Source organism: Canis lupus, chromosome 24 (genome assembly GCF_003254725.2).
Source record: "Canis lupus dingo isolate Sandy chromosome 24, ASM325472v2, whole genome shotgun sequence".
NCBI classification, from domain to species: Eukaryota; Metazoa; Chordata; class Mammalia; order Carnivora; family Canidae; genus Canis; species Canis lupus.
In genome coordinates, this window is record NC_064266.1 from 9,002,799 (window position 1) to 9,030,244 (window position 27,446).

At 36.3% G+C, this 27,446-nt stretch overlaps 2 protein-coding genes across 10 annotated transcripts in view; one reads left to right on the plus strand and one right to left on the minus strand.

Annotated features, from left to right (window-relative positions):
* NDUFAF5 (NADH:ubiquinone oxidoreductase complex assembly factor 5) overlaps nt 1-27,446 on the minus strand; it is a 424,603-nt gene that overhangs the window by 58,551 nt on the left and 338,606 nt on the right. For 3 of the 7 annotated variants that reach the window (XR_003144887.3, XM_025469291.3, XM_025469289.3), the window contains exons 1-2: nt 4,079-4,345; nt 1,325-1,365 (exon numbers count right to left, since the gene is read on the minus strand). The exons of 1 other annotated variant lie outside the window; for it this stretch is intronic. Coding sequence is in view for 5 of the 6 variants with exons in the window: in XM_025469291.3 (XP_025325076.2) it covers nt 1,325-1,365; nt 4,079-4,300 (263 nt within the window). In the remaining variant the exon portion in view is untranslated. Of the gene's footprint in view, nt 1-1,324; nt 1,366-4,078; nt 4,353-27,446 lie in introns of those variants that run through there. 3 more of the 7 variants (XM_025469290.3, XM_025469287.3, XM_025469288.3) reach the window with 3 other exon arrangements.
* Nucleotides 4,353-27,446, plus strand: part of ESF1 (ESF1 nucleolar pre-rRNA processing protein homolog) — a 65,601-nt gene continuing 42,507 nt past the window's right edge. Inside the window, exons 1-8 of one of the 3 annotated variants that reach the window (XM_025469269.3) lie at nt 4,353-4,494; nt 5,963-6,644; nt 12,054-12,436; nt 13,277-13,390; nt 15,742-15,842; nt 17,717-17,869; nt 20,045-20,159; nt 22,241-22,388. In XM_025469269.3, the coding sequence (XP_025325054.1) occupies nt 6,005-6,644; nt 12,054-12,436; nt 13,277-13,390; nt 15,742-15,842; nt 17,717-17,869; nt 20,045-20,159; nt 22,241-22,388 (1,654 nt within the window). In that variant the 5' untranslated portion in view covers nt 4,353-4,494; nt 5,963-6,004. Of the gene's footprint in view, nt 4,736-5,962; nt 6,645-12,053; nt 12,437-13,276; nt 13,391-15,741; nt 15,843-17,716; nt 17,870-20,044; nt 20,160-22,240; nt 22,389-27,446 lie in introns of all 3 variants that reach the window. The other 2 variants (XM_025469270.3, XM_025469271.3) reach the window with 2 other exon arrangements.

Sequence of the window (27,446 nt, forward strand, 5' to 3'; positions counted from 1 at the left end):
TTATTGGTAACAATGAAGCATTTTACCAAATGCAATTAATTCATCCCAAGATTCTTTTTTAAATTTTAATTTTAATTTATTTTTTTAAAAGATTTTATTTGTGAGAGACACAGACTCAGAGAGAGAGAGGCAGAGACATAGACAGAGGTAGAAGCAGGCTCCGAAGGGAGCCTGATGCGGAACTTGATCCCGAACCGCTGGATCACGACCTGAGCTAAAGACAGGCGCCCAGCCACTGAGCCACCCAGGCGTCCCCATCTCAAGATTCTTTCAAAAACATTTCTAAAAAAATGACTGAGTTTTTAATTTTATAAAATTTCCCTTTTTAGAAACAAATATAATAAATTCATCCCACATTGGTCTTATTTATTTATTTTACATTGGTCTAATTTAACGGACACCTTTTAAACAAAACACAAAAAGTGATTTGCTAACATCACAGAGCACTTCACAGTAAAGACATTAACCATTATTTGCGTGGTTCCTGCCACACAGCTGTAAACTTGAATTAGTAACGTTGTTATGCTTAATACAGAGCAATGAGTTCATCAAGGTTTTAATAATAACTCATCGAAGTGTTCTATTCTCAAATTTGCCTCCATATAATTGTCAGAGAACCCCACTACCATTAACAATACTGAAGATAAAATGGCCAGAAGTCTCATATAACCTGAGTGGGGAACAAATCTAGGTAGACTCCTTCACTTAGATTGTAAAAGACTCTCTTGTTAATTTTGGTTCAACTTTTAATTAGGTTTAGTAAATCTTAAGTTTAGCAAATCTTAAAAATTCACATGTGGTCGGGGCAGCCCGGGTGGCTCAGTGGTTTAGCACCGCCTTCAGTCCAGGGCCTGATCCTGGAGACCCAAGATTGATTCCTGTGTCGGGCTCCCTGCATGGAGCCTGCTTCTCTCTCTGTCTGTGTCTCTGCCTCTCTCTCTCTCTCTGTGTCTCTCATGAATAAATAAACAAAATCTTAAAAAGAAAAATTCACATGTGGTCAATTTTTACCTTCATTTTTGAAGCAATGTTATCATAACTGGCTTTTGGTCAAATGAAATTGCATCAGTCATTCAGGCTCATAGAGAAACCATGAATTGTGCTTCTATTCTTTATTTTGGGGGGGGGGGGCAACAATGAAGAAAAAAGAATGCTTACTCTCCAAATATAAAAAAGGAGAGACTGAAGAATGTGATTAAAATCACTAATTCTGGTAATAAATGCCTCTAGATTTTGCCATTCAAGACATTAAGCTCTCAGCATTCAATCTCTTGAATCTCCAGTCAAAAGTTAATTGTATTTTATTATGATAATTATCACTTACCTGATTATGTCATACACACGATCTGCAATCTGACTTCCAACCTGAAGGATTACAAGCGGCAATGATGTATATAAGTTAAGTAGATTTAACAGAGAAGCATCACTCTTTTTCTAGTTTTCAATAATCCACAGGTTACTTATGTTTCAACTGTTGATAAGTACTTCTTTCTATCCCATTTTCACTTGGACCATAAATTACGTAATTTGAGCATATATTATAAACACAATAAATTAAACTACCCCAGGAAACAAATGGAGGCCAATTACTTCAGAAGTCAATTTAATGAATTCAAGACTACATATTTATGAATATGTATATGTATTTTGGCCTTAATATTCTATATGCTTTATAAAATTACAAGGATAAGAAGCAACAGAAGCATAACAAATACATTATTGCCCACAGATATTAGCAGGAGGTACATAAAGTTGAATATTGTTAGCTAGGGTTTATTACAGATGAATGTATAAGTGATCACTACAAAACTCTATTATTTGAAGACTCATCAGAAATTCTGTGGAACTATAAAAGAAGTAAACAACTTTTCTAAGCAACATGTGCAAATGAGAAAGTTAACCAAATCTGAAGAAATTGCACTTCATGCTATTCTCCCCAATCCCAACCAAATCTAAAAGAGGGCATAAGATAGGTGCTTCCTTTTGCTAGGCTAGCTTCATCTGGCAGGAATAAAAATGTGGGAGCCTAGTATTCCTTAGATTCCACTATTGCTTCATAAACACCCCAAAGTTTCTATTAGGATTTGGAAGTTTAGAACATATGTATATTTGCTTTGGGGGAGGGGAGTAGAGGGAGGGAAAGAGGCACAGCAGAAGTCTTTTCCTGGAGGATTCCACTTTATATATCATTCCCGTTGTGAATAACTTGCTCATTATAAAAAGAACTCTCATACACTTTACCTCATTTATTCTAGTCCTGCACATAGATGAGGCCTCAGTCAAGTGGTAACCTACACGCTTTACTTGGAGAAAAGTGGTTAGAAATATACATCTTTTAAGTACATGTCATTGTGAACCCTAAGAATGAATACAGCCAATCACCTGGTCAGGCCAAGTTTACACAGAGGTCTGTCCAAAGGAGCTCAGAAACTCTTTCCTGCTTTGGCTTTCAAGACTTCACTATACTTAACTTCAATTTTGCTTCATCCCAGAACATTTACTTAGGCCTGATCTTGGTGCTGTGTGTCCAAAGAGTAGAAACCTTAAGTTTCCAATCCACCTGGACAGAGGACGAGGTCTTTCAAATGAGAGCAAATCAGAGACCTTAACTTATCTTAATTAATTTTCTTAAAATATAAACCAGGGATCCCTGGGTGGCGCATCGGTTTAGCGCCTGCCTTTGGCCTGGGGCGTGATCCTGGAGACCCGGGATCAAATCCCACGTCGGGCTCCCGGTGCATGGAGCCTGCTTCTCCCTCTGCCTGTGTCTCTGCCTCTCTCTCTCTCTCTGTGTGTGTGACTATCATAAAATAAATAAATAAAAATTAGAAAAAAATTAAAATATATATATATATATACATAAACCAGATCCTATCACTCCACTGCTGAAAACCATTCAACAGGGATGCCTGGGTGGCTCAGGGGTTGAGCACCTGCCCCTGGCTCAGGGCGTGATCCGTGGTCTCAGGATGGAGTCCCACATTGGGCTCCCTCCCTGGAGCCTGCTTCTCCCTCTGCCTACCTCTCTGCCTTTCTCTCTCTCTCTGTGTGTGTCTTTCATGAATAAAAAAACAAAAACAAAAACAAAAACAAACAAAAAAAACCATTCAACAGGCTTGGGGTGCCAGGATCATGATCTTAGGCTTGTGAGGTTGGGCCCCAGGTTGATGCTTTCTCTCCCCCCCCAAAACAAAAACAAAAACAAAAACAAAAACCATTCAAAAGCCTCACATTCCTCTAGGGCAGCGCTGACTAACAGAAAAACAATGAGAGCCATATGTGAAATTTAAAGTTTTCTAATAGCCACCTTTAAAAAGTAAAAAGAAACAAAAGAAATTATTTTTCACATATTTTACTTAACTCAATGTATCAAAACTACAATTTCAACATGTAATCAAGATTTAAAAAAAAAAAAACTGTTAGTGAAGTATTTGGCATCCTTTTCCCACACGTGTCACTGAAATCCAGTGTATTTTACAGATAGAGCGCATCCCAACTGGACTAGCGACATTTCAAACGCTCAATAGCCACATGTGGCCAGAGATTCCCGTATAGAATGGGTTGGGAAAATCCAAAGTCCTTATCTCTTACCGCCCTCCCTGACCTCCCCTCCTACTGTCTCCTTCACCGAAGGCCTCAACCAAGTCCTTTCCGTCCCAGAAACTCATTTGTCCTTCCCTTTGATCACTGAGGCTACTCCCTCCAGTTCTCAGCTTGCCTAATTCCTCATCGTGTCGTCTGCCCGAGCGGCCTTCTCTGACCGCTGCAGTCATTACACCACTCCACTTTAGTACCTCACCTGACTTCTCTGGCTGAAATTCCATTTCTTGTTGACCTCCTGAGGGTCGCGGTCTTACCGTGCCCAGGACACAGCTGCAACCCTTTGCTGGGTCAATGAATGAAGAGCACCTTGCAAATACGCGCACCCAGCAGCTCAGGCGATTACAGTAGACGCTCAGACACGCAGGGCGGCTGCCCAAGGTCGCAGGGCGAAGTGGGGTCGGCTGCGGCCTGGCCCGAGCCCCCGGGCCGGCGCCTGAGGTAGGAGCTACCCTCCCCCGCTGCCCCGCGGACTCACCTCCTCCTTCAGGTAGTCAAACCTCATCGGCTCAGGCTGCCGGGCCGCCCAGTTCTTCTGTTTTCTCTTCAAATCTCGGTCGAAGATATTTAGGGCTCTGGGCGAGGTGCTGCCCGGGGGAGAGACGCCGGAGGCGACCTCCCTGAGACCGAGGCCCTTTGCTGCGACCCCTGCCGCCGGAGGCCGCCGCCATAAGAGCCAGAGACCGCCCAGGCGCTGCATCTCCCGCGGTGACGCCTCTCGCAGGCGCTCTGCGCGCGCATGCGCCGCCGCGGTTCCGGCGCCTGCGCTGGAGAGCACAGTAGAGGGAAAGGGGAAGTAGTTTGTCCCAGTTCTCTTGCCATTCCGGCGGAGCGTCACCCGGAGGATTGTGGGTGCGGGTCGGGTCGCACGTGAGGCCGGGCGAGAGTTCCGAGGTGAGCGGAGTCGGGTTTCAAGAAGAAGGGCTGCGCGGGGTGCTTGGCGAGTCTGTGGCAGGGTCTTCTTCGGATTCACGAGGGATTTTTTTTCTTTGCCATTCCAGTCACGTTTTTCAGACTTTCTTGGTCCTCTCCGAGTCCTGTCGAGGGACCTCAGCCCAGTAGTTGCGCCCTAAGGTTAGGGGTTGGGAAGGAGATCGTCGTTCTGGGACCACCCTGGTGGTCTCCGCGTTAGAGGGTGGGTAAAGGGGAGAATGGGCTGTGGAGTTGAAGGTTGAGATCAGGTCGCCCATCTCTGTCTGCATGTCTGACATTTATCGAATGCTTTCGTTGTAAACATTTATATGCATGGTCACTAATAGTTGGTGAGAGGATGCGTACCTCGTACCTACCTGTTAAGCTTATGTGTGTCAGTGCATCATCGAAACCTATGGGGTTTTTTTTTTTGAAGTATAAAAAATTGTTTTCGAATTTAAGGAAAACAAAATATAAGCCTTACTTTCTAAACAAAGCACTGCTACCCTGTTTGATCAGTTCCTTTGTGTTCTTAATACTCCGTGACTTAACTCTGCAAAAATCAAATCGAGATGCTAAATCGTTACTATTTTCAAGGGAATAGGACTGATCTCTCACACACAATCTAATATGTTTTGGGGAGAATCAGCCCATTTGGGCCTTACTCAGTTATAGAATAAGAAATGATAGAGAGAAGTGATCTTTATTAACTAGGGTGAAACTGGGCAGCCCCGGTGGCTCAGCGGTTTAGCGCCGCCTGCAGCCCGGGGCGTGATCCTGGAGACCTGGGATTGAGTCCCACGTCGGGCTTCTTCTGCATGAAGCCTGCTTCCCCTTCCTCCTGTGTCTCTGCCTCTCTCTCTCTCTCTCTCTCTCTCTCTATCATAAATTTAAAAATCTTAAAAAAAAAAAAAACTAGGGTGAAACTTTTTGAAGGATTGTCAGATTTAAAGAGGGAACTTTGTGAGCTGAATCTGAGTCGATTTGGATCTATTTAGTTGGGAGAGTAGCCTTGTAGAACGAAGAGTTGTTTAGAGTACCGTGAAGTAAGGACTAACACAGAGAATGGGACCAGAATGAGAAGAAACATAGGACCAACTGAGGCTTGGGAAACTTTTGATTACATTAGCTTTTAACTGGCCTCAGGTATAGGTATGCAAAAAGAAATGTAGAAGTTCTAAGTGAGTGCATTTGGCTAGTAAGCATTTGCCTCCCTCTGTAAAGCCCTGGAATTCTGCCTGGTTTTGTCTTAAATGTATTTCTCCAAATGCTCTATAATCAAAAGACTATATTTTAATAGTTTTTGCTTTTCTGCATGTGACTCAGTTGGGAAATGAAATTGAATGTGTTATCTTTATTTACATTTAACTTAGACTATATTGTGAATTAGTATTTATTTGTGAAGTATCTTTTTAACCCTTCGTTATGTAATATTTGTTTTATTTTTTAGTATTTGGTTTCTTCAAGCATTTGTTCAGTCAGACATTTAAAAATGGCATCCAAACAAGAAATAATGAGTGACCAGCGGTTTAGGAGGGTTACAAAAGACCCAAGATTTTGGGAAATGCCAGAAAAGGATCGAAAAGTCAAAATTGACAAGAGATTCCGAGCAATGTTTCATGACAAAAGGTTCAAGTTGAATTATGCTGTGGATAAAAGAGGACGTCTCATCAACCACAGCACTACAGAAGACTTGAAACGTTTTTATGACCTTTCAGATTCTGATTCTGATCTATCTGATGAAGATGATAAAGCATTGAACCAAAAGAAAATGAAGAAGAAAAAACCCCTGACTAACAACAAAATAGAATCAAATCTAGTGGAGGAGAAAAAGAAAGAAACCAAGAAAATTAATCAAAAGGATTCTGGAGAGAAAAATGGTTTAGATGACTCTGGCAGAATTCAGAAAATGAAAAAGTCATGCAAATCTAAGAAGGTAAATTCAAAAATAAGTCCTAAGAAAGACAGAGAAGAGTTTATACAAAAAAGTATAATAGAGAAAAAAAACATTGTTCGGCATAGTACAGACTCATGTCCCAAAGGAAAACTCAGCACAGGAGACTTGGGCCTCTCTGAAATTGCAAAATGTCCCAAGGTCAAGTACTCTGAGACAAGAAGACAAATGCAATCAGGTTGGTTGGAAAGAATTATGGATTCTTTGATATTATTTATTTTTATACAGTTTTTTTTTTTTTAAGGAGACATAATATTAGTATAATGGCAGTGATCAAATGCTTATTGAGTATAAAGTGTGAAAGAAAAAATACCGTATAATGATTATTTGGTGCTATAATGGCTAGGAGAGAAAAACTTGAGGCTAAACAATGATTGTGATTTGTGGTAGAGTTGGGTATTCATTCATACTTCATTCATTCAACTACTTTTAGCAACTAGTATTTGGCAGGTAGAAGTAAGACTTGGTTGCCCATCTCGAGGCTACTGCTAGCTTATTTGATGCCTGTGCAAATTAGAAAAAGTTAAGCCCTTTTGGATACATAGAGCTCCTAGAGCTCATAGTTTGGTAAGGGACAGCATCTTTGAGTGAAGCAGTAGGTTTATTCCCTCCTATTCCCAGACATAGCACTCCTGCAAGGTGCATATACCTTGTTGAGTGGAGTTTGACCTTGATTTCAGTCTTTCTTGACCATTTGCAGATCCTCTATTGCAAATAAATCCCTGCTGAACTCTACAGTAACACCAGCCTAAGGCAGCACTGTCCAATAAAAAATGTGTAGTTTTGAATTTTCTGGTTGACACCTTAAAAAGTAAGAAAAACAGGTGAAATTAATTTTATGAACTTACACATAGTACATCAACCGATTATTTCAAAGTGTAATCAGCTTAAATAATGTTAATGGCATAGTTTGTATTCTATTTTCATACTAATCTCAAGTATAAAATTTGAACAAGCCACATTACAAGTACTTAGTTGCTGCATGTGGCTGCTGGCTATATACTGGTTGTATACTGATCTAAAGTGGACGAAATCAGATCTGTAATATAATAAATAATAGTAAGTGCTGTAAAAGATGTTTAGCAGAGGGCGATGGGAATTCAGAGGAAAAGATCACTCAAGATACGGTAACCAGAGAAAAATTCATAGGAGAAGTACCATAGGGCTTGGAAAAAGTAAATCGAGATACCAGAACTCTATATAGAAAGGACTTTTTGAGCAAAGATGTGCTTGGGTATGTTCAGAAGAGATCAATAATTCCCGTTTGATTAGATAGTAAGGTCTCTGAAGGGGTAAGTGGAAAATACAACTAGAAATGGTTATTTGGAACTAAGAATCATCTGATTCTGGTTCATGCTTAGTTGTTTACTGAGCTTATTAAAATTTTGTGTCACCTCCAGCAGCAAGAAATTTTGAGTGTTGGTGTTGCCAGTCGTTTATGTTTTTAACTGAAAATTGATATTCAGATGAGCCAAAGGCTGGCCATAATTACAAGACCCAAGGAGGATAGGCATCAGGAAAAAGAGAGGACTTGAGAGGCTGAGATCACATTCAAAAGGTAGGAAGTATCAGGTAGTGGATGGAATTCTAGATAGCAGGGACTGGGAGGTCAGAGTGTGATCTCATTTCATTTGTAGTGGAACCAGGCAGCAAACTGAGGTATAGGGAGAATGGATAGGAGTTTGGTTACTGAAATTGGAGAATAATATCAGAATAGGAACAGCAGCAAGTTTTGTTTGGTGCTGGGTTTATGAAGTAAGTTAGTCTAGCATCTTTTAAATTTCACTTGATTTAGGACACTGGATTAATGTAACATATCCTTATAATCCTTTGGATTGATTTTAGAGAATCTTTTTGCATATTGTTTTTATTAAAATTTCTCAATGAGCTTAAGAAATTAGGGTAGATTAATCAGGAAACAAGGGTAAAGTGATTTACGTGGGGATACACAGAGCTGGTCCTGCAGCTCAGGCCTTTAATCCTTCCACCCCATCGTGTTGCTTCCAGTAGTTTACATACAGTCTAGAAGGGCATTTATGTTTAAGTAGGGATTGGTGACTTCATATGTAAACATCTTTTGTTTATTATTCATCAGTTACCATTCTAGCAACTACTGTGGGCAGAACTTTTTAATTGCTACAAGGTAAGGTGACATGAAGAGGTGCAGTTTGGTATCATGTGTCATTATAGAATGTTGATGCCGGCACTTGCCTCCCAGGAACTTGTTTTAGTAAATAATTGGACATTTGTGCAAAGAAAGTGCATCATAGTATTGTTTTTAAAATTTAAAGAGTAGTATAAATCATTAGGGAATTGATTAAATAAATTGTGATAAATCCAAACATGTTTATGATATATGAAGTTTTAAAAATAAGTTACCAAATAGTATAAATGATATGATTAGCTACTTAAAAAAAAAAAAAAATCAGTGGGTACATCATAGAAAACAAATTTAGGAAATTATGTAACAAAACCATCCAGTTATCTTTGAATGAAAAATTACTAATCATTTTTATTTTCTTCATTAAACCATATTTTCTTAATATTTTTGCAGTGAGCATTCATTACTTTTAACTTGGAGGGAGATAATAATGCATTTTTTTAAAGTAGCTCAGTAAGTACTGTTTAAAGTTACTACTAGAGTGGTACCATCTAGGAATGGAGATAATCTCCCATTATCTAGCATTGTACATGGTGGATTCTGGGCAAATACTTAATGAATGAATACTCTGTACTTGATATTGTCAAAAATACTAAAATACTAGATATTTTCAAGTCTTGAATGTATGTTTTTATTTTGTATTTAAATTCAATTTGCCAACATATAATACATCATTAGTTTCAGTTGTATATCAATTTATTATATAACTGAAAGTGTGGTATGTATATTGTTGTCATAAGAGAAAACGGCGTATGTGAGATGATACTCAAACTTTTTTATGTTAATAGTTACGTACATCTTAGGGAAAAAAATGTAACCACTACCTCATATCTGTGACTTCAGAGATATTTAGAGCAAAGCTAATTTTTTTAACTTAAAATTCAGTTTAATGAAAAACATCAGTGAAATGCAAAAATCATTTAAATGGTATAATAATGACTGATGCTTGAGAAAATTGCAATATTAGATAAAGCTAAGTGTAGAAGGTATTATTTCTCAGTATATTGTTTAAAAGTGAATTCTGATGCTTGCCTCATAGTAACTTTCTTTCACTATTATGGTGGCATTTTTCTTATCCCATATGCAGAACTTACAATAATGCCCCCCCCCCCTTTTTTTTGGCTTTTTCACATCTATTGGCTAGTTTTTTGTTTTTTGTTTTTTATGATTTCCCCACTCCCTTATGGCACTAAAATAAAAGCCCATTTCTTTTCTTCCTCATGGAACTCTTTTTCAGTTAGCCTCAGGTCAAATGGCATCTTCATGAAACCCTTTTTATTATAAATACTGCTGTACAGGCCAATTTTAGAAGTTCCTTCTGTGTTACTTTAGAACATAGCTTCATAAATCAGTAAATAATTTCCTTTTGTTTGTGAACCCATCAAGAGCATGGGATCACGATATAAGCCATATCCCTTTTCCCTTTCCTGAGCTCAATGCCTTTTACATAGTAGATAAGAAATATTTTGGGGGAATCCCTGGGTGGCGCAGCGGTTTGGCGCCTGCCTTTGGCCCAGGGCGCAATCCTGGAGACCCGGGATCGAATCCCACATCGGGCTCCCGGTGCATGGAGCCTGCTTCTCCCTCTGCCTGTGTCTCTGCCTCTCTCTCTCTCTCTCTCTCTCTCTCTCTCTCTTTGACTATCATAAATAAATAAATAAAAATTAAAAAAAAAAATGTTGTCAATAAATACCTATTATAAGATTATAGGAATCAGGGAAAAAACTAAGTTCAAATTTCATTCCAAGTGTTAAGCTTTTAAATTTTTTTTAATTCTGGGGATCCCTGGGTGGCTCAGCGGTTTGGCGCCTGCCTTTGGCCCAGGGCACCATCCTGGAGTCCCAGGATCAAGTCCCGCGTCGGGCTCCCGGCATGGAGCCTGCTTCTCCCTCCTCCTGTGTCTCTGCCTCTCTCTCTCTCTATGTCTATCATAAATAAATAAATCTTAAAAAAAATATTAAAAAATAAATAAATAATTTTTTTAAAATTCTGCAAGCAGAACCTGTAAACAGAAACGTAAGCTCCAATTTAAAGATGAATAAAATGTGTACGATACTGTATATCAACACACACACCCCCACAGTAGAATCGTATGATTGTTTTAGAAATAGAGAATGAGTTTTTTCAGAGTTATGAAAGCTAAAAAAATCCAAATTAAATAAAAATAGTCCCTTACTTTTCATATATTGCTAACTATAAGTTACTTACAAAGCTCAAAGTTAAGCAGAAAACTTATTATTTTGCTCTGCATAGGTGATCTCATCTATATCATAACATTTCTTATTATTACACATGAATGAATGAAAAATTTTATCTCCACTGTGCAATTTTTCAGATCTGTAAACAGCCAACAGCCTTCTTGATATCTCCTCTTAATGATTCAAAGGCATTCAAATTCAACATATCAAAAACAACTCATGATCTACCTGTACCAAACAAGCAAACTGGTTCTTTTCCAACATCACATTTATCTCTCTATCCAACTAGCTAGCTAGCTTTTCACGCCAAGAAGCTAGGACTCATCTTTGACATTTCTAAAACTTCTGTGTCCCATATCAAGCCCCTGTCACTAATTACTGTTGATTTTTACCTCCTGACTCTGCAACTCTGAAGTGAATCCATCACTTCTTTCTGTCTCTGACAGTTTAGTGCTACCTGCATTTCTTGCTAGGAGTATTGTCCTGTACTTCTAATTCTCTAGTCGCATCTGCTTTTGACTCCTTCAGTCAATTTTCTATAGTGTAGTCAAGGTGATCTCATTGTGCCAATCTGATCATGTTCCTTTCTGAAAACAACAGGGACTTCTCACTGCTTATATGACAAAGTCCAAGCCTTCTTCTTGGTTTTTGGAAAGTGTGGCCCCTACCTTACTCTTCACTTTAATTTCTTACTTGACTCCTGGCTATCTGCAATCTAGACATTCTTGCCAATTTTTCCTATTTTTAGATCTTTGCATTTGTTTTTTGGTTTTGTTTTTGGGCTTTTTTGGTGTTTGGAACATTTCTCTCATCTATTGGTCTAATCTTGAATACCTCCTCTTCATCCTTCAAGTAACAATTCAGTTATACCTATTTAGAGAATCCTATTATATGTATTGATTTGATTGATTTTTTTGATATCTGTCCACATATCCTCTTGACTATTAAGTTCAGTGTAGGCATTGATAGCTTCTATTGCCAATGATTTTGTATCGAGCATCTAGCATACAGCAGGCACTCCATAATTGAGTGAATATGTGAATCTACTTGTATGATTGGGTAAATATCCAAATTTATGTTAAATAACTTAAGCATGAACTTTGCTGAATTTATGTTTTTTTAGGCTATTTTGTAGAAATTATGTTTGTACTGGATTTGAGTTCAAAATAAGTTGGATTCAATTTGTATTTACATTTTCTAAATATCTCCTTTTAATCTTTTTTTACAGTGGTTCCACTATTAATGGCAAGAGAAAGCAATGATTATGAAAACTCAACAGATGGTGACATATTTGACAAAGATGCTCTGGAGGAAGATTCAGAAAGTGCAAGTGAAATAGATGATGAAGAATCTGAAGATGGAATTATAGGCACTGGTAGAACTTCAGCTGATGATTATATTGATGGAAATGAAAGTGATGAGGAGGAAGATGAAGATGAGGATAGTGACAATGATGATGAAAGTGACAGTGGCCCTGATCTTGCGAGGGGTAAAGGAAATATAGAAACCAGTTCTGAAGATGAAGAAGATATGGCAGATTTACTGCCGGAGGACTCTGGTTTTGAGCATGCTTGGAGAGAATTAGATAAAGATGCTCCTCGGGCTGATGAGGTGAATTTTTGAATAAATAATATTATTTGTGAAGAGCATAGTAAAAGTAGCTTTTATGAATGGTAGAATTGATGTTATTAAATTGAGTGGGAAAAGCTTTATTGGTAAATAATACTCTTATGGTATTCTGATTAAAACTTTTTGATATTAAAAACAATTTTTGATATGGAATGAAGCTATATAAATTAGATGTCTGCCCAAGCAAATAGAGATTAACTAAAGAAATGTCACATGAGGGATCCCTGGGTGGCGCAGCGGTTTAGCGCCTGCCTTTGGCCCAGGGCGTGATCCTGGAGACCCGGGATCGAATCCCACGTCAGGCTCCCGGTGCATGGAGCCTGCTTCTCCCTCTGCCTATGTCTCTGCCTCTCTCTCTCACTGTGTGCCTATCATAAATAAATAAAATAAATTTAAAAAAAAAATAAAAAAAGAAATGTCACATGAAATTAAACTTCACATGAAATTTTTAGAAAATACTGTTGTAGCTGGTAGTTTACATTTCAGTTCCTACTGCACTATTAGAAATGCTATGGGGTAACATAATCAATCTCCAGACTCATATTTGGGTAGCAAAATAGCTTAACAAACTTGGTTGTTAAAAAATCTGATTATCATGTTCTGATGCAAGAGCTAAGAACCAAGTAAGAAAAAGTGCTTATCTATTGACAGTTTTACCATTGTGTGACTCAACCGAAGTTTTCTTTTACAGATAGAAACTGCTTAGATAAATACTATATTGATGATTTCAGAATTTGGGGGAAAGAAGACTTTTTTTTGTATATTTTGCAAGTGATGGGAATGATAAAGATTATGTTATATTTAATTTTTCTCATTTCTTAGGTTACACGTCGATTAGCAGTTTGCAATATGGACTGGGACAGATTAAAGGCGAAAGATTTGCTAGCTCTGTTCAATTCATTTAAACCTAAAGGAGGTGTTATATTTTCTGTAAAGGTGAGAATTGATTTAATTTTAAAATATTTCTAGACATTTTAAGTTTAATCTTTTTTTTAAGTCATAGTTTTTTAAGGAAAATAATCTGGGAGTTGTCTGGTACAGTTAGGCACAAAACTGGTATAATAAATATTATAATAAAGTTAGAAAGGAAGAGGTAAAATTATTGCTATTGATGGGTTATGTGATTATATGTATTTTAAAAACTTAAGTCAATTGAAAAGCTGTTATAAAGCTCAAAGACAGAATAGATATTTTTTAATTATATTCTTCAATTCTTAACCAATTAAGAAAAAAAATATGTATTTTTACTAGCAGCAGAAACGTAAGGTCCTTGGGAATTACCTTAAATATACATGATACATATGAAGTAAACTCTAACACTGGATAAATTTGAAAAAAATAAATGTTGAGATACCATTTTTCTGGAGAGCAAGCATAGTGATTAAGAATCTAGGCTTTGCAGTATGACAGACCTACATTTAAATATTGATTCTGATACATGCAATGTGATCTTGGGCATTTTATTAATCTTTCAAATATGTTCTGTCGTCTGACAAGTGGATAGAACAATAGCATTTCCTAGGATAGTTGTAAGGATGAAATTAAAAGAAGCTCACTATTTAGTACTGTGACTGGAACAGCTCTAAATTATTGTTCTATTTAAATATTTAAATATGTCAATTCTATAGTTTTAGTGTAGTTTTAATCATGATTTTAGTTCAAATCAAAGTAAAGAGAAATGATACCAATAATCATCTGAAAGAATAAACAAGTGAGAATGACTAATAAATTTTTGGGAGAACATACCAGTATAAAAGGATTCACCCTGTCAGGTACAACATATAAACATTTTCTATTGCTGCAAGTGTTAGCAAGTTTGGGTAAAAATGGAAGGACAAATTGATGTAATGAAATTGGTAAATAGTAGAGTTTATATTATAATTTAGACTAAACTAAGCTTGAATACCTGATAATGGGACACACCAATGAGTCTCTTTATAAAGAGTTTAGTTCAGATCTTTACCTCATCATAGTCCAAAATAAACTCCAGATGATAAAGTGAGGAAAAAAATAAAAAATCAAACCACAGAAATGGAATAAAATAGTATTGTGTTCTTGTTAAATCTTGTGTCTCAGGAAATGGATAGCAGGAATTTCTCAACCTAGAAAAGAAAAAGAAACAGAATCAACAGATGTGACTACATATATATTTAAAAATTCCACATCAAAACCTATTATTGCCACTCAAATTAGTAAGAAAACTCAAAGCCCCTATTTGATAAATTGCATATTGCAGAGAACTCAAAAAAGCATGTATTAGTTAGCAAAAATATATTAAGCCCAGTATTATCAAAACAATACAAATTGATACAATTATATTTTTTGGCTCTCAAAAGTAGCCAACATACAAAAATACCAAATCCCAATGAGGGTGAATTGTTTTTCTTTTACCAAGACCATCTAAATTGTGTGTTAAGATTATTAATTCTTTCCTATTTATTTTTTTAAGGAATTTATTTATATGTTTGTTTGTTTATGATAGACACAGAGAGGCAGAGACACAGACGGAGGGAGAAGCAGGCTCTATGCAGGGAGTCCATTGCGGGACTCGATCCCGACCCCAGGATCACGCCCCGAGCCAAGGGCAGACATTCAATCACCCAGGCATCCCAGTTCTTTTCTATTTAAAAGTATTTCTTAGGGATCCCTGGGTGGCACAGCGGTTTGGCGCCTGCCTTTGGCCCAGGGCGTGATCCTGGAGACCCAGGATCGAATCCCACATCGAGCTCCCGGTGCATGGAGCCTGCTTCTCCCTCTGCCTGTGTCTCTGCCTCTCTCTCTCTCTATCTGTCATAAATAAATAAAATATTAAAAAAATAAATAAATAAATAAAATAAAAGTATTTCTTAAAAGAAAGCATTGGGTAAATGATATGACAAAAGATAAAACAATTATTTTTCTTTATGTTTTATATATTTTAATCATTTTCATATATTTCATGTCAACCAGTCATTTTTCATATGTGTGTTTGTATTGAGTTTCTTGAACTCTTGCTTTTCTTAATTTTTCCTTTGGATCACAGGACCATCTTGTCCCAGTTGATGTATGCAGAAGATACTCTATTTTTGTTCTCAACCTCCTCTTCTGTTACTTTCCAGTCTAAATGACTATTTTTAAGGAGATTCCTCAGGATGTTTTAGCTTCCAATAATAGGTTTGGAAGTGAGTCATCCTTGCTGTTTTCATCTAATTCAGTTGTAACTCTTAAGAGTTCCTGACCTTGACAGGTCTGAATGTTATAAGAAAAGTGAAGTATAAATTACATTGATCTTATTTTTATGCATTTAGATATATCCTTCGGAGTTTGGAAAGGAGAGGATGAAAGAAGAACAAGTTCAAGGACCAGTAGAGTTATTAAGTATTCCTGAAGATGCCCCTGAAAAGGACTGGTATTAATCTGTTATAGAAAATAAAATGAAATCTCTCAAATTCATGTCACTAACTCAGAACTCTGGTCACTTTTTTTTTTTTTAATTTTTTTATTGGAGTTCAATTTGCCAACATATAGCATAACACCCAGTGTTCATCCCGCCAAGTGCCCCCCTCAGTGCCTATCACCCAGTCACCCCAACCCCCTGCCCACTTCCCCTTCCACTACCCCTTGTTCATTTCCCAGAGTAGGTATCTCTCATATTTTGTCACCCTCACTGATATTTTCACTCATTTTCTCTCCTTTCCCTTTATTCCCTTTCACTAATTTTTATATTCCCCAAATGAATAAGACCATATAATGTTTGTCCTTTTCCAATTGACTTATTTCACTCAGCATAATACCCTCCAGGTCCCCCCATGTCGAAGCAAATAGTGGGTAGTTGTCGTTTCTAATGGCTGGGTAATACTCCATTGTATACATATACCACATCTTCTTTATCCATTCATCTTTCGATGGACACTGAAGCTTCTTCCACAGTTTGGCTATTGTGGACATTGCTGCTATAAATATTGGGGTGCAGGGGATCTCTGGGTGGCGCAGCGGTTTAGCGCCTGCCTTTGGCCCAGGGCGCGATCCTGGAGACCCGGGATCGAATCCCACGTCGGGCTCCCGGTGCATGGAGCCTGCTTCTCCCTCTGCCTGTGTCTCTGCCTCTCTCTCTCTCTCTCTCTGTGACTATCATAAATAAATAAAATTAAAAAAAAAAAAAAATATATATATATATATATATATATATATATAAACATTGGGGTGCAGGTGTCCCGGCATTTCACTGCATCTGTACCTTTGGAATAAATCCCCAGCAGTGCAATTGCTGGGACATAGGGCAGATCTATTTTTAACTCTTTGAGGAACCTCCACACAGTTTTTCCAGAGTGGCTGTAAGAACTCTGGTCACTTTAATGGGACTGAAGTTTATGCTGTGCCTGCTATTCATGGTTAAAACAGGTAGTAAAGCAGATTAAAGTCTGTCAGAAGTGGCACATTATTCCAACAACCTTTTGTGTGTATATTCATATTTCTTTATTCACAAAAACAATTATGGAGTTTTGAAAAACATTTCATGATTAGACTGATTAAGGGTTCTCAGCCTCGTTGCTCTGAATTAGTAAGTTTTGGTTTTTTTCCCTGAGATGTTGCTTTCCGTATAAGTGGGACTGATACCCTATTTGCCTTCAAAATGCGTAATTTTTTAAAATTTATGGATTAAATAAAAAACATAATTTTTATCATGATGAATAGAAAAAACTTTAAGGTAGCTTTTAAACCACTAGGTGGAGCTATATGTTCATGTAATAAAAATGTTGGTTAAATAGATTGATGGCAAAACAGAGCCAATGAAGACCCTCAAAGAATATGTTGTAGTGAAATGAAATTAAACTTCTAACAATTTAGACTTGAGCATACATAAATCTGGAATGAACATTTTACAAAATCAGAAATTTCTTTCCTGAGAGCTAATGCTTTCTTAGCATATTTTGTAATATAGTGATTTTGTTCAGTTTTACTTCAGAGACTATATGTGGTAGGAAAACAAACCAAAAAAATTGACTATTCAAGAACTAAAAATTATAAGTAGCATATGTAATTCTTATATTCTCCTTTTCTAGATTCAAATTTCAATCGAAATAGCTAGTCTGTGCTATTCAAAATAATAAATTGAGCTTAAATATTTAATGCCCATACAAGTAGAATCATGAAGGAAAGATGGATTGGGATGAAGGCCAGGTTGTAATATATATTCTTGAAATAATTACATTTGTTTTTTTAAAGGAAGATAGGTATTTGTGTTCCCATATTGGTAAGCTTAATGAGCTTTCTACCTTTTAGGACTTCTAGAGAAAAATTGAGAGATTATCAGTTCAAACGACTCAGGTACTACTATGCAGTAGTAGACTGTGATTCTCCTGAAACAGCTGGTAAAATTTATGAAGATTGTGATGGCCTTGAATTCGAAAGTAGTTGTTCATTCATAGATTTGAGGTATGTGTCTTACCAATTTTATCTTGTGGCACAATATGCTTGTAAGAAATAAAATATTAGACTGGTAATATTTTCTGTTGTTTCATATTGCACAAGATTTTTTGCTTTAGGTGAACTCCATCTTATGGAACATCACTCAACAAAGAAAACTATAATGAAAAAATGCAAAAGTATTATGTATGAGTCACCCCACTTTTAAATCCTGAAATTCAAATATATTGGCTATGTTTTTAAGGTAATTGGTTATATGTAGTAATATTTTTTTGCAACCTCTTTTAGAATTAGGACCCAGGTGAATTAACTTTAAAAAAAGGCATTGAGGTGGGGGCAAAAGAATTTGCTAATAAACTGGTACCTATAATCCTGTGCTTTCTAATATAGTAGTTACTAGTCATATCTGACTAATTAAAATTTTTTTAAATTTTATTTTAATTCATCCATTTGCTTCATCACTAGACCTATTTCAAGTACGTACTGGCCATATGTTGGGTAAAGCAGATACAGAACATTGCTGTCATTACAGAAGGTTCCATTGGACAGTGCTGGTCTAAATGCTCAGTGAATGGATGGTGTAGCTGACATTGTCTTCAGACTTGAGCATTATTTTCACCACGTGCACAGATTTCACTGGCCCCAAGCTAAAAAGCCTTAGATGGTTGCTTATGTCAGTTCTGAGGGAATGAGGAGCTGAACTTCTATAGCATTTTGTTATTAGCTTAGTGCTTTTGAACCCAGTAAACCATTCTATTATGACACTGTGAATGGAAATCAGTTCTTTTTGTATCCAAGTTTGTGAGAAGCTTTGTTCTCAAAATGAAATATTTCCGAAAAAAATTCACCATATTGTAGTGTCTGGCTTTCATATTTGAAAGGCATGCCGACTGGAAGAAAAATACAAATAAAAATTCTTGAATTGATAATCTGAGGTAAGATTTTAGTACGCTTGTATTTCTGGCAAGAAGGACTTACAAGTATTTCTTTTTCTTTTCTCAACAATTTAAATAGGAGGTACTTGTTTTGAATGTTTAAATAGTAGGTAACAAGCATTTGTTAGAATGTCAAACTCTATGTTTCATGAATTCATGTTAACATATTCTTTTCGGCATCATTTTGTTCCATGTGTTTCCTTTTTCAGACATTTCCATGCAATATTAGAATAAGCCCTGGCAGGCCTAGAAAATAAGATCAATGACCGTGGAAAGAAATCTACATTCCCTGTTTTATTTTGTTGAACATAACAACCGAAATGGAGTTTTCTGCTGTCATCCAGTTATCTAGGGAAACTTTTTTTCATCTGCCTCAAAATATAAATGCATGCATATTAATTATATTTAAAAGTAATTATTTCAGATATTTGTTTTTTTTCTACTAATTTCTTGCAGAAGTATAGCTAGGTAGAGAAGGATATTGTATAAACCTAATGAACTAAAAAAATAATAAAATAAAATAAACCTAATGAACTTTAATTATCTCCCAAAAATCATTTTTAGTGGATCATAGAGCATATGCTTTTTTTTTTTTTTTTTTTGAGCATATGCTTTTTGTGTGTGTGGAACCAAAGTCTCCTGTACAAATTACAAAATCTAAATATATTAACTATAGGTTATTTAATTCTGCTTTTTCCCCTTATTTTTTTAGCCTGATGCCTAAGTATTATCAGACAATTACAGTGACTAATTTACATTTAACAGCTAATTATTTGTGAAAAAATAATGTAAGATGATATTGTGAAGATTTTTTTAAAGAGTCTACCTTAAGTTTTTTCCTTATTTTCAGAGACACCTTATGTGTCTGATACTTTATTTTCAGAACACTTATCCAGTACTAATTCTATTCGATCTTCATACCATGCTATCAGGAGTCTAGGTCTTTTTGAAACATGAGGGACCCATGTGTGTTTGCACCTGACTCATATTAACAGACTCCTAACACAGGGTTTCTACCTACAAAGTTCCCTCAAATTTAGTGGAGTTACAGATTTATAGTTTATGAATTTCATAAATTTTGTGCCAAGGTTATTTCTAACATTGTTTGCCCCATCTACATGTGTGTTTTATAGAAACTTTTATATGGTATGTATGTATAAACTAGAACTAATTAGAAAAGAACCTAAACTCTGGTTGTTTATCACTACAGCATATGTTAAAATAAATTTATTTTTTCTTTGTTTCTTAGGTTTATACCAGATGATATTACTTTTGATGATGAGCCCAAGGACATAGCCTCAGAAGTGGACTTAACAGCATATAAACCAAAATATTTCACATCTGCTGCAATGGGAACATCAACGGTATTTCTTAACTTTTAAAGATGTATAGCTGGACTCTTGCTTTTAGAAAAGAGTTTGTGTATTATTTACTCATTCATCTTCAGAAATGGAAAGTATTCAAAATTTTAGTGCACAAATACAAATAGGAGTGAGACACAAGTGTATTTGCATTTTTATCTACCACATCTGTCTGAACCTATTTTCAGATTTTTGTTATCCTTTAAGCTTGAGTCAATTACCTGCAAATGTTTCTTTTTTCTCCTTTATCTTTCCCCTATATTCTCATTCAAGTAGATTCTTTTTTTTTTTTTTTTTAAAGATTTTATTTATTTATTCATGATAGTTACACAGAGAGAGACAGAGAGGCAGAGACACAGGTAGAGGGAGAAGCAGGCTCCATGCAGGGAGCCCGACGTGGGATTCGATCCTGGGTCTCCAGGATCGTGCCCCGGGCCAAAGGCAGGCGCCAAACCGCTGCGCCACCCAGGGATCCCTCAAGTAGATTCTTTAATAAGTAATATGTCGGTTATTAATATCCTGGGAAGTGGGAGAAGGAGGTAGCATTACCTCAAATCACAGTTAAAACCAGTGGAAATTTTAAATAGGAATACATTTTTTTTTTCTGCAGATGTGATCCAAAATTGTAAAAACAATTAAAGTAAAATAGTTCAGGATTATTAGATGTAACTTTACTGCTCAGTAATGAATTAGCCAGAAGATTTCTATTGCGTTGATTTGTTACTTGGCTGCTTATCTTCTCTTTTCCCCCTATTAAACCTGCTACCCACAGATAGACTGCAGTAACCACACAGGTTTCCCATTGCCTTTCCTGTGACAGACCACTGTGCTCTTCTGAGGATAGTCTAGTGGTAGAGAGAACTGCTGTATCTGTCACCTGCATGCTTTGTTGGGTACTGTGTGGCCTTGATTAGTTACTGAGCATGATAGAACCCCACCATTATGAAATAAGTGAAGTTTAATAGATTCAGTAACATAAAATAAAGGGTCAGGTTGTTTTCAAGACTGAAAAATGACCAAGGCAAGTCTGTGCAGACAGCCATTCTGGAATTCCTAGAGTCCAGGTGTACCATCCACAATCAGTCCCAGTTCCAGCAGCAATTTTGTGGTTACCAATTCAGACAAATTATCGGAATAGGGATAATTCTAAATCCGGTGACTAGTTAGAACTTCTAAGGTAGTGTCAGCTATCTTAAAGATCCCTTGGTTAATTGGTACTCATTTTTTTGTCCTAATCTGGGGAGATTAACCTGAGGGGGAAAAAAAACAAGGGTAGGGGACCTACCCTGTGATAACATCTAAAACTTCTGATAGAGCCTATCTGAGAATAGGGCCTGCATGGAGCACAGGAGCTAGACCAAATGTTATAGATGGAGGACAAGAGCCAGACCAGTGATGTTATAGATAGATGAATTTCCGTATCATGAGGGTTTACCATACTTCGAACCAGTAAATGCCTTTCTTATCAGTGGTTCTTAATCTTTTTTTGAAAAACGAACCATACTGGAAGTAGTTGAAAGCTTTATTGGATTTCACATGGTTTGTAGACCTTCTGAAATACTTAGAACTCCAGGTGAAAAACATGTTTTTGTCAATTCATAATGTTAAATTTTTTACTAGTATGTTTTATTTTTTTCCCTATAATTAATTGACACATTGATGAATTTTTACTTGTAATAATAGAGTACCTTGTGGGCACCTGAGTGACTCTGGTTGAGCATCTGCCTTTGGCTCGTCGTGGTCCCAGGGTCCTGGGATTGAGTCCTGCATTGGCTTTTGTGCAGGGAGCCTGCTTCTCCCTCTGCCTATGCCCCTGCCTCTCTCTGTGTGTCTCTCATGAATAAATAAATAAAATCTTTAAAAAAAAAATAGAGTACCTTGCATAGAGCAGAGAGTTAGGAAAAAGATACAGGTTAATTGAAATGGTTCCCCTTTCATAAATAAAATACTTTTTATTATGCATGTCATTTATTATTTGTTTTAGTATGCCTTTTTAAGCTTATAGCCACATTAATGATATTTTATAAGTGTGCATTGCTGATACTTCTATTTTTATTTGTTTTTTTTTTTCTTATTGATGAAAGGTGGAGATCACTTGGGATGAGACTGATCATGAAAGAATTACAACACTCAATAGGAAGTTTAAAAAGGAAGAGCTTTTAGACATGGATTTTCAAGCCTACTTAGCTTCCTCTAGTGAGGATGAAGAGGAAATAGAAGAAGAGTTACAAGGTACTTGTTAATCTTTCAATGTTTTACATTGTTAAGCCTTTAGATGCCTAATCTAGACTTGTTAATGGAAATAGGTCTTTGGCAGTAACTTAAAAGGGAGTTATCTGCAAAGCATACTCCCATGTATAGTATTATACTTAGTTATCTGCAAAGCATACTGCCATGTATAGTATTATATATACCTACAAATAGTATTTGAAATTTTTTATTTAGAGGTATTTTTTTAGCATGAATTTCTCTAACCACAAACATTTTGTTTAAAACTGTTACCAAGGGGCAGCCTGGGTGGATCAATGGTTTAGTGCCACCTTTGGCCCAGGGCCTGATCCTGGAGACCCGGGATCAGGTCCCACGTTGGGCTTCCTGCATGGAGCCTGCTTCTCCCTCTGCCTGTGTCTCTGCCTCTCTCTCTCTTTCTCTGTGTTTCTCATGAATAAATAAATAAAATCTTAAAAAGAAAGTAAAATAAAACTGTTACCAAATAGGGCAGCGCTCCCGGGTCCCCTTCCTCTTCCAGAGCTTTGTACTATCACTTTACAATTGCTCAATAAATTTCGCTTTGCTGCCCATCTGGAATAAAATAAAGCTGTTACCAAACACAAAAAGCCTGGCTTTTTGGTCTTGTCCTGACTTACACAGTTTTGCAGTCTCTTAACAAAGTAATGAAATGCTCTGTTAACCCCCCCCCCCCACCCCCCACTTTTTAAGCTAAGAGCTACCTTTGGATTGATTTTTTTTTTTTTTAAGATTTATTTATTTATTTTGGATATATAGAGAGAGCATGAGCAGGAGGAGCCGAGGGAGAGAGCCCAAGCAGACCCCATGCTCAGTGCAGAGCCCAATCCTGAGATCACAGTCCTGAGATCATGACCTGAGCCGAAACCAAGAGCTGGATGTTAATTGACTGTGCCACCCAGGCACCCGTTTGATTGAATATTTTTTTATATTCCATTTTCTCTTCAAATAGTTTAGAAAGTAGACTCTGTTTCTGTTCATTTAGTGATTATCCTAGAATTTATGATTTGCATTCTTAAATTATTATGGTCTAATGGTAATTAATGTTTCTACCCTCCTAGACAATATGCAGAATCTTTTTTTTGTTTGTTTGTTTGTTTTTTTTTATTTATGATAGTCACAAAGAGAGAGAGAGAGGCAGAGACATAGGCAGAGGGAGAAGCAGGCTCCATGCACCGGCAGCCCGATGTGGGATTCGATCCCGGGTCTCCAGGATCGCGCCCTGGGCCAAAGGCAGGCGCCAAACCGCTGCGCCACCCAGGGATCCCAATATGCAGAATCTTAAAACAGCTCTCATGCTATCCTGTTTATTATAATTCTATTTTTTTGTAAGTCCTGTGGACTATTTAAATATTTAAACTGCCCTTATTTCCATTTACCCACATTTTTTCCCAATTTCTTTGTTCCTTATTCTTTTCTAAGTCTTATACTTCTATCTAGGATTATTTTCCTTCTACTTTGCATATGTCCTTGATAAATTCTGGTAGTATTTGCTGGTGTCAAACTCTCTTGAGTTTTATAAAAATGTCCTTATTTTGCTTTCACTTGTGAAAGATACTTTCATTGGTAAAAAAAAAAAAGAAATCTGGGTGGGAAGTCCTCACCAGCTCCACATTAATGATAATATCCTACAGACTTGTAGTTTTTCTTTTTATTTGTGTGCTTGGGTTTTTTTGGGTTTCTTGCATTTGTGGCATGGTATCTTTCATCAGTTTTGGAATTTTCTCAACCATTATCTAATCAGATATTTCTTCTTCCCCGTCCTTCTGAGATATACATATGTATATATTATTTCTTTCCACTGTAACTTCATTTTGCTATTCTCATATATTTCTTACTTTATGGTCTCTCTGTGCTGTGTTCTGGATATTTTTTTCTGATGTGTCTTCCAGTTCACTAATTGCTTTTCAGCAGTGTTGAATCTGTTGATAGACCTATCCATTACATTCCTAATTTTGATTTTTATATTTTTCACTCCAGAAAGCCCTGTTTGGCTATTTTTCAAATCCACGATATATTTTTATAATTTCCCATTCATTGCAGATATTTTCAACACTTCTGTAAATGGAATAAGCATGTTTTTATAGTCTATGTCTGATAATTTCAGTATTTTAAGTCTTTTTGGGTTCATTTCTGTTACTGTACAAGATATTTCTCTTTTGTTTACTTGTATACATGGTTAACTTTGTGTTCTAATTTGATAGTTGAGATGAGAGTATCTAATCAGAGAGAACTTTCATTTACTCTGGTCATTTTGGGACTACATTACTCCCAAGGTTTGAGGCTTCAGGTTCCTTGGACTTTTTGGGTGACACAAGTCTTCATAAGGGTTTACTACTGGTTGACTTCTACCCTAATGGTATATCCCTCTGGGTCCCTGCATAAAGTAGACATAGTAGTTGAAATCTCCTCTTATAACATTTGTCCTCTTGGCCCTGCTAAGCTGCTGAAACGTTTAGTTTTATAGCTATTTCTCTGTGTATCAGTAAATGTTCTCAGGGAAAATAAATCTTGAATACAAGAGAGTCAACTCCATGGTGCTCCCTTCTTGATTTTGACTTGGTAATTTTTTACTAATTTTTCAGTTCTTTAAAGTTTTTTTTTAACCCATTGATGCTTTTAAGATTTTTAAAATATTTCATCTGACATGATATCCTTGGTGAAAGAGTTGGTCTGAAGTATCTAGCTTGCCATAAATGGAAGCAGAAGTTGTCAAATTATCTGTTTTATTTAGAAGTTTGTTTTGATGATTGAAATTATCAGTGGTGTATTTTCTAGTTGTATATGATGTTTACCTAAAATAACCCTTTTTTTAAAAAAGAACCAAAAAAAAAAAAAAAAACCCCAAAAAACCTTTTTTCCCTGTATGTAATCTGGCTCTGTTTGGAAAGGTTTGCTTGATTGTAATTTCTTACCAGTTTTTGGTTGATGCTATCTCCCTAATATATTCACATCTTCATTTGTCTTATCTAATAGAATTCCAAGTCATGCAAAATTGTGTAAGGGATTTAGTGTTAACAACAAATACTATAAATGTTAAATATTAAGCATTTTTTAATTAGTAGTGGTGAATAGTCTTTTTATTTATAGCTTAACATTTTTCATAGCTACTTTTGGTTTTGGTTTTGTATATGCATTATTTTTATTACCTGAATGTCAAATTAAATAAATCCTAAAATTCTTCTTGAGTATTAACATAGGACCATTAACTCTTAAACTTTCTTAGGTCCTGTGATTGGCCTGTCATCATTTCTTTAGACTACTAAAGACACTGCATCTCATTTTTTCTGAGATTTTCATAAAGTGCTACTCTTGAACTATGCTCTGCACATGGAATGGGAATTCTAGTTTCTTTGTTCAGACATCTCATATTAATAAGACCACATAATTTCTTAGGTATTTAATAGTCTTTGAAAAAGTATGATTTACAAGGCTGGTTATGTTGGGCACAAAAGCCTTGTCATTTTTTTAAGGCCTGAGTGGCTGTTGTTGTTAACATTTTGGCTTTTCAAACAATTGATGACCATTTTATTTCTAGTGTTCCCAGAACAGCTAAGTCCTTTTCCAAATAGCCTTTGAAATATACATAGTGATTTTTCTACGTATCCTTTTTATTCATATGCCTATATGGTTAGTACTTTCTGAAAATTCTGGATAGTTTTTCTTCATTAGCAGCTGTAAGTTAAAGGAAAGTAGAGAACATGTATACTTGTGAAGATTGGCTGAATGTTAACAGTTTTCTTTGATTGGTTTGAGAGAACTGACCTAGATTTTTAAATGGCGTTATTTGGGGCAGCCCAGCTGGCTCAGCAGTTTAGTGCCGCCTTCGGCCCAGGGTGTGATCCTGGAGACCCAGGATCGAGTCCCATGTCGGGCTCCCTGCATGGAGCCTGCTTCTCTCTCTGCTTCTCTCTCTGCCTGTGTCTCTGCCTGTCTCTCTCTCCCTGTGTCTCTCATGAATAAATAAATAAAATCTTTAAATAAATAAATTCTTTAAATGGCGCTATTCGCATTGGACAAAAATGTATTAATTTGTCAATATGTTAAGATCTTGGGCCCTCTGGTTTCAAATCCTGAGTTTACCCCATAGTAGAGTTATATAGGTTACCCCATATTATATATTTTACTAATAAAACTTTTAAGAATTAATCGCTTTTTGTTTGAAATCTACTACTCATTAAGTTTTAAAAGCATGCGTTTTTTCTTCAGTATTTTAATTGATTTTGCCAACTTAAATTGTAATTTAGTACTTCTGATAAATACATTCGTATATTTGAATGCCTTAGTTACTAGATGTTCATGGTGTTGTTTATAAAGATCATTGCAGGGCTTCTTATTCTTGGATTATTTTTTCATTCCTTATATAGTATTAAGACTTTCACAAAGTATTGTCCTTGAATTGGGAAAAAAAAAAAAAGAAAAAAACAGACATACATGAGTTATCCCACATTCTAGCACTTCAGAAAGTAAAATTTTAGTACTGGAAAAAATCAATTTAAAGTAGGCCATCAGAGACCTACCACTAAAATGTCAACCTGGAAGGAGCTTGCTTCTAATTATGTTTTCAGAAGTAAGCTTTTAATAGAAAGAAATACATTGCCATTTTGTTAATGTGTTCCTGATGTTTTATCCATTGAATTATGGGATACATGACAGAATTCCATCCAACATTATTTTTGTGGCACAAAGCACAAACAGGAAAAAAATGAATTTCAGCTGTTTGAATGAAAATATAAAAGTGTGATAGGATGGAAAGAATGTCCTGGACTATTTTTTTATTCATTTAGAGAAAAAAACTATGAAAACATTTACTTAACCAGTGCTTTTTCCATGTCACCTTTTTTAAGACGTGAGGACAATCTTAACATTGATGTTTGACAGCTGACTGCTTAATGATGTTAGACATTTTTAGTGACCAGTTAGCCATAGCTTATAGAAGAGAGGGTCTTCATTATGCTACTTCTGAATTTTCCTTTACCAGGGACATTTAGTCAATTCAAAAAGTCTGTATGTTTTGCATTAAAATCTAGGTTCTTAATTTAT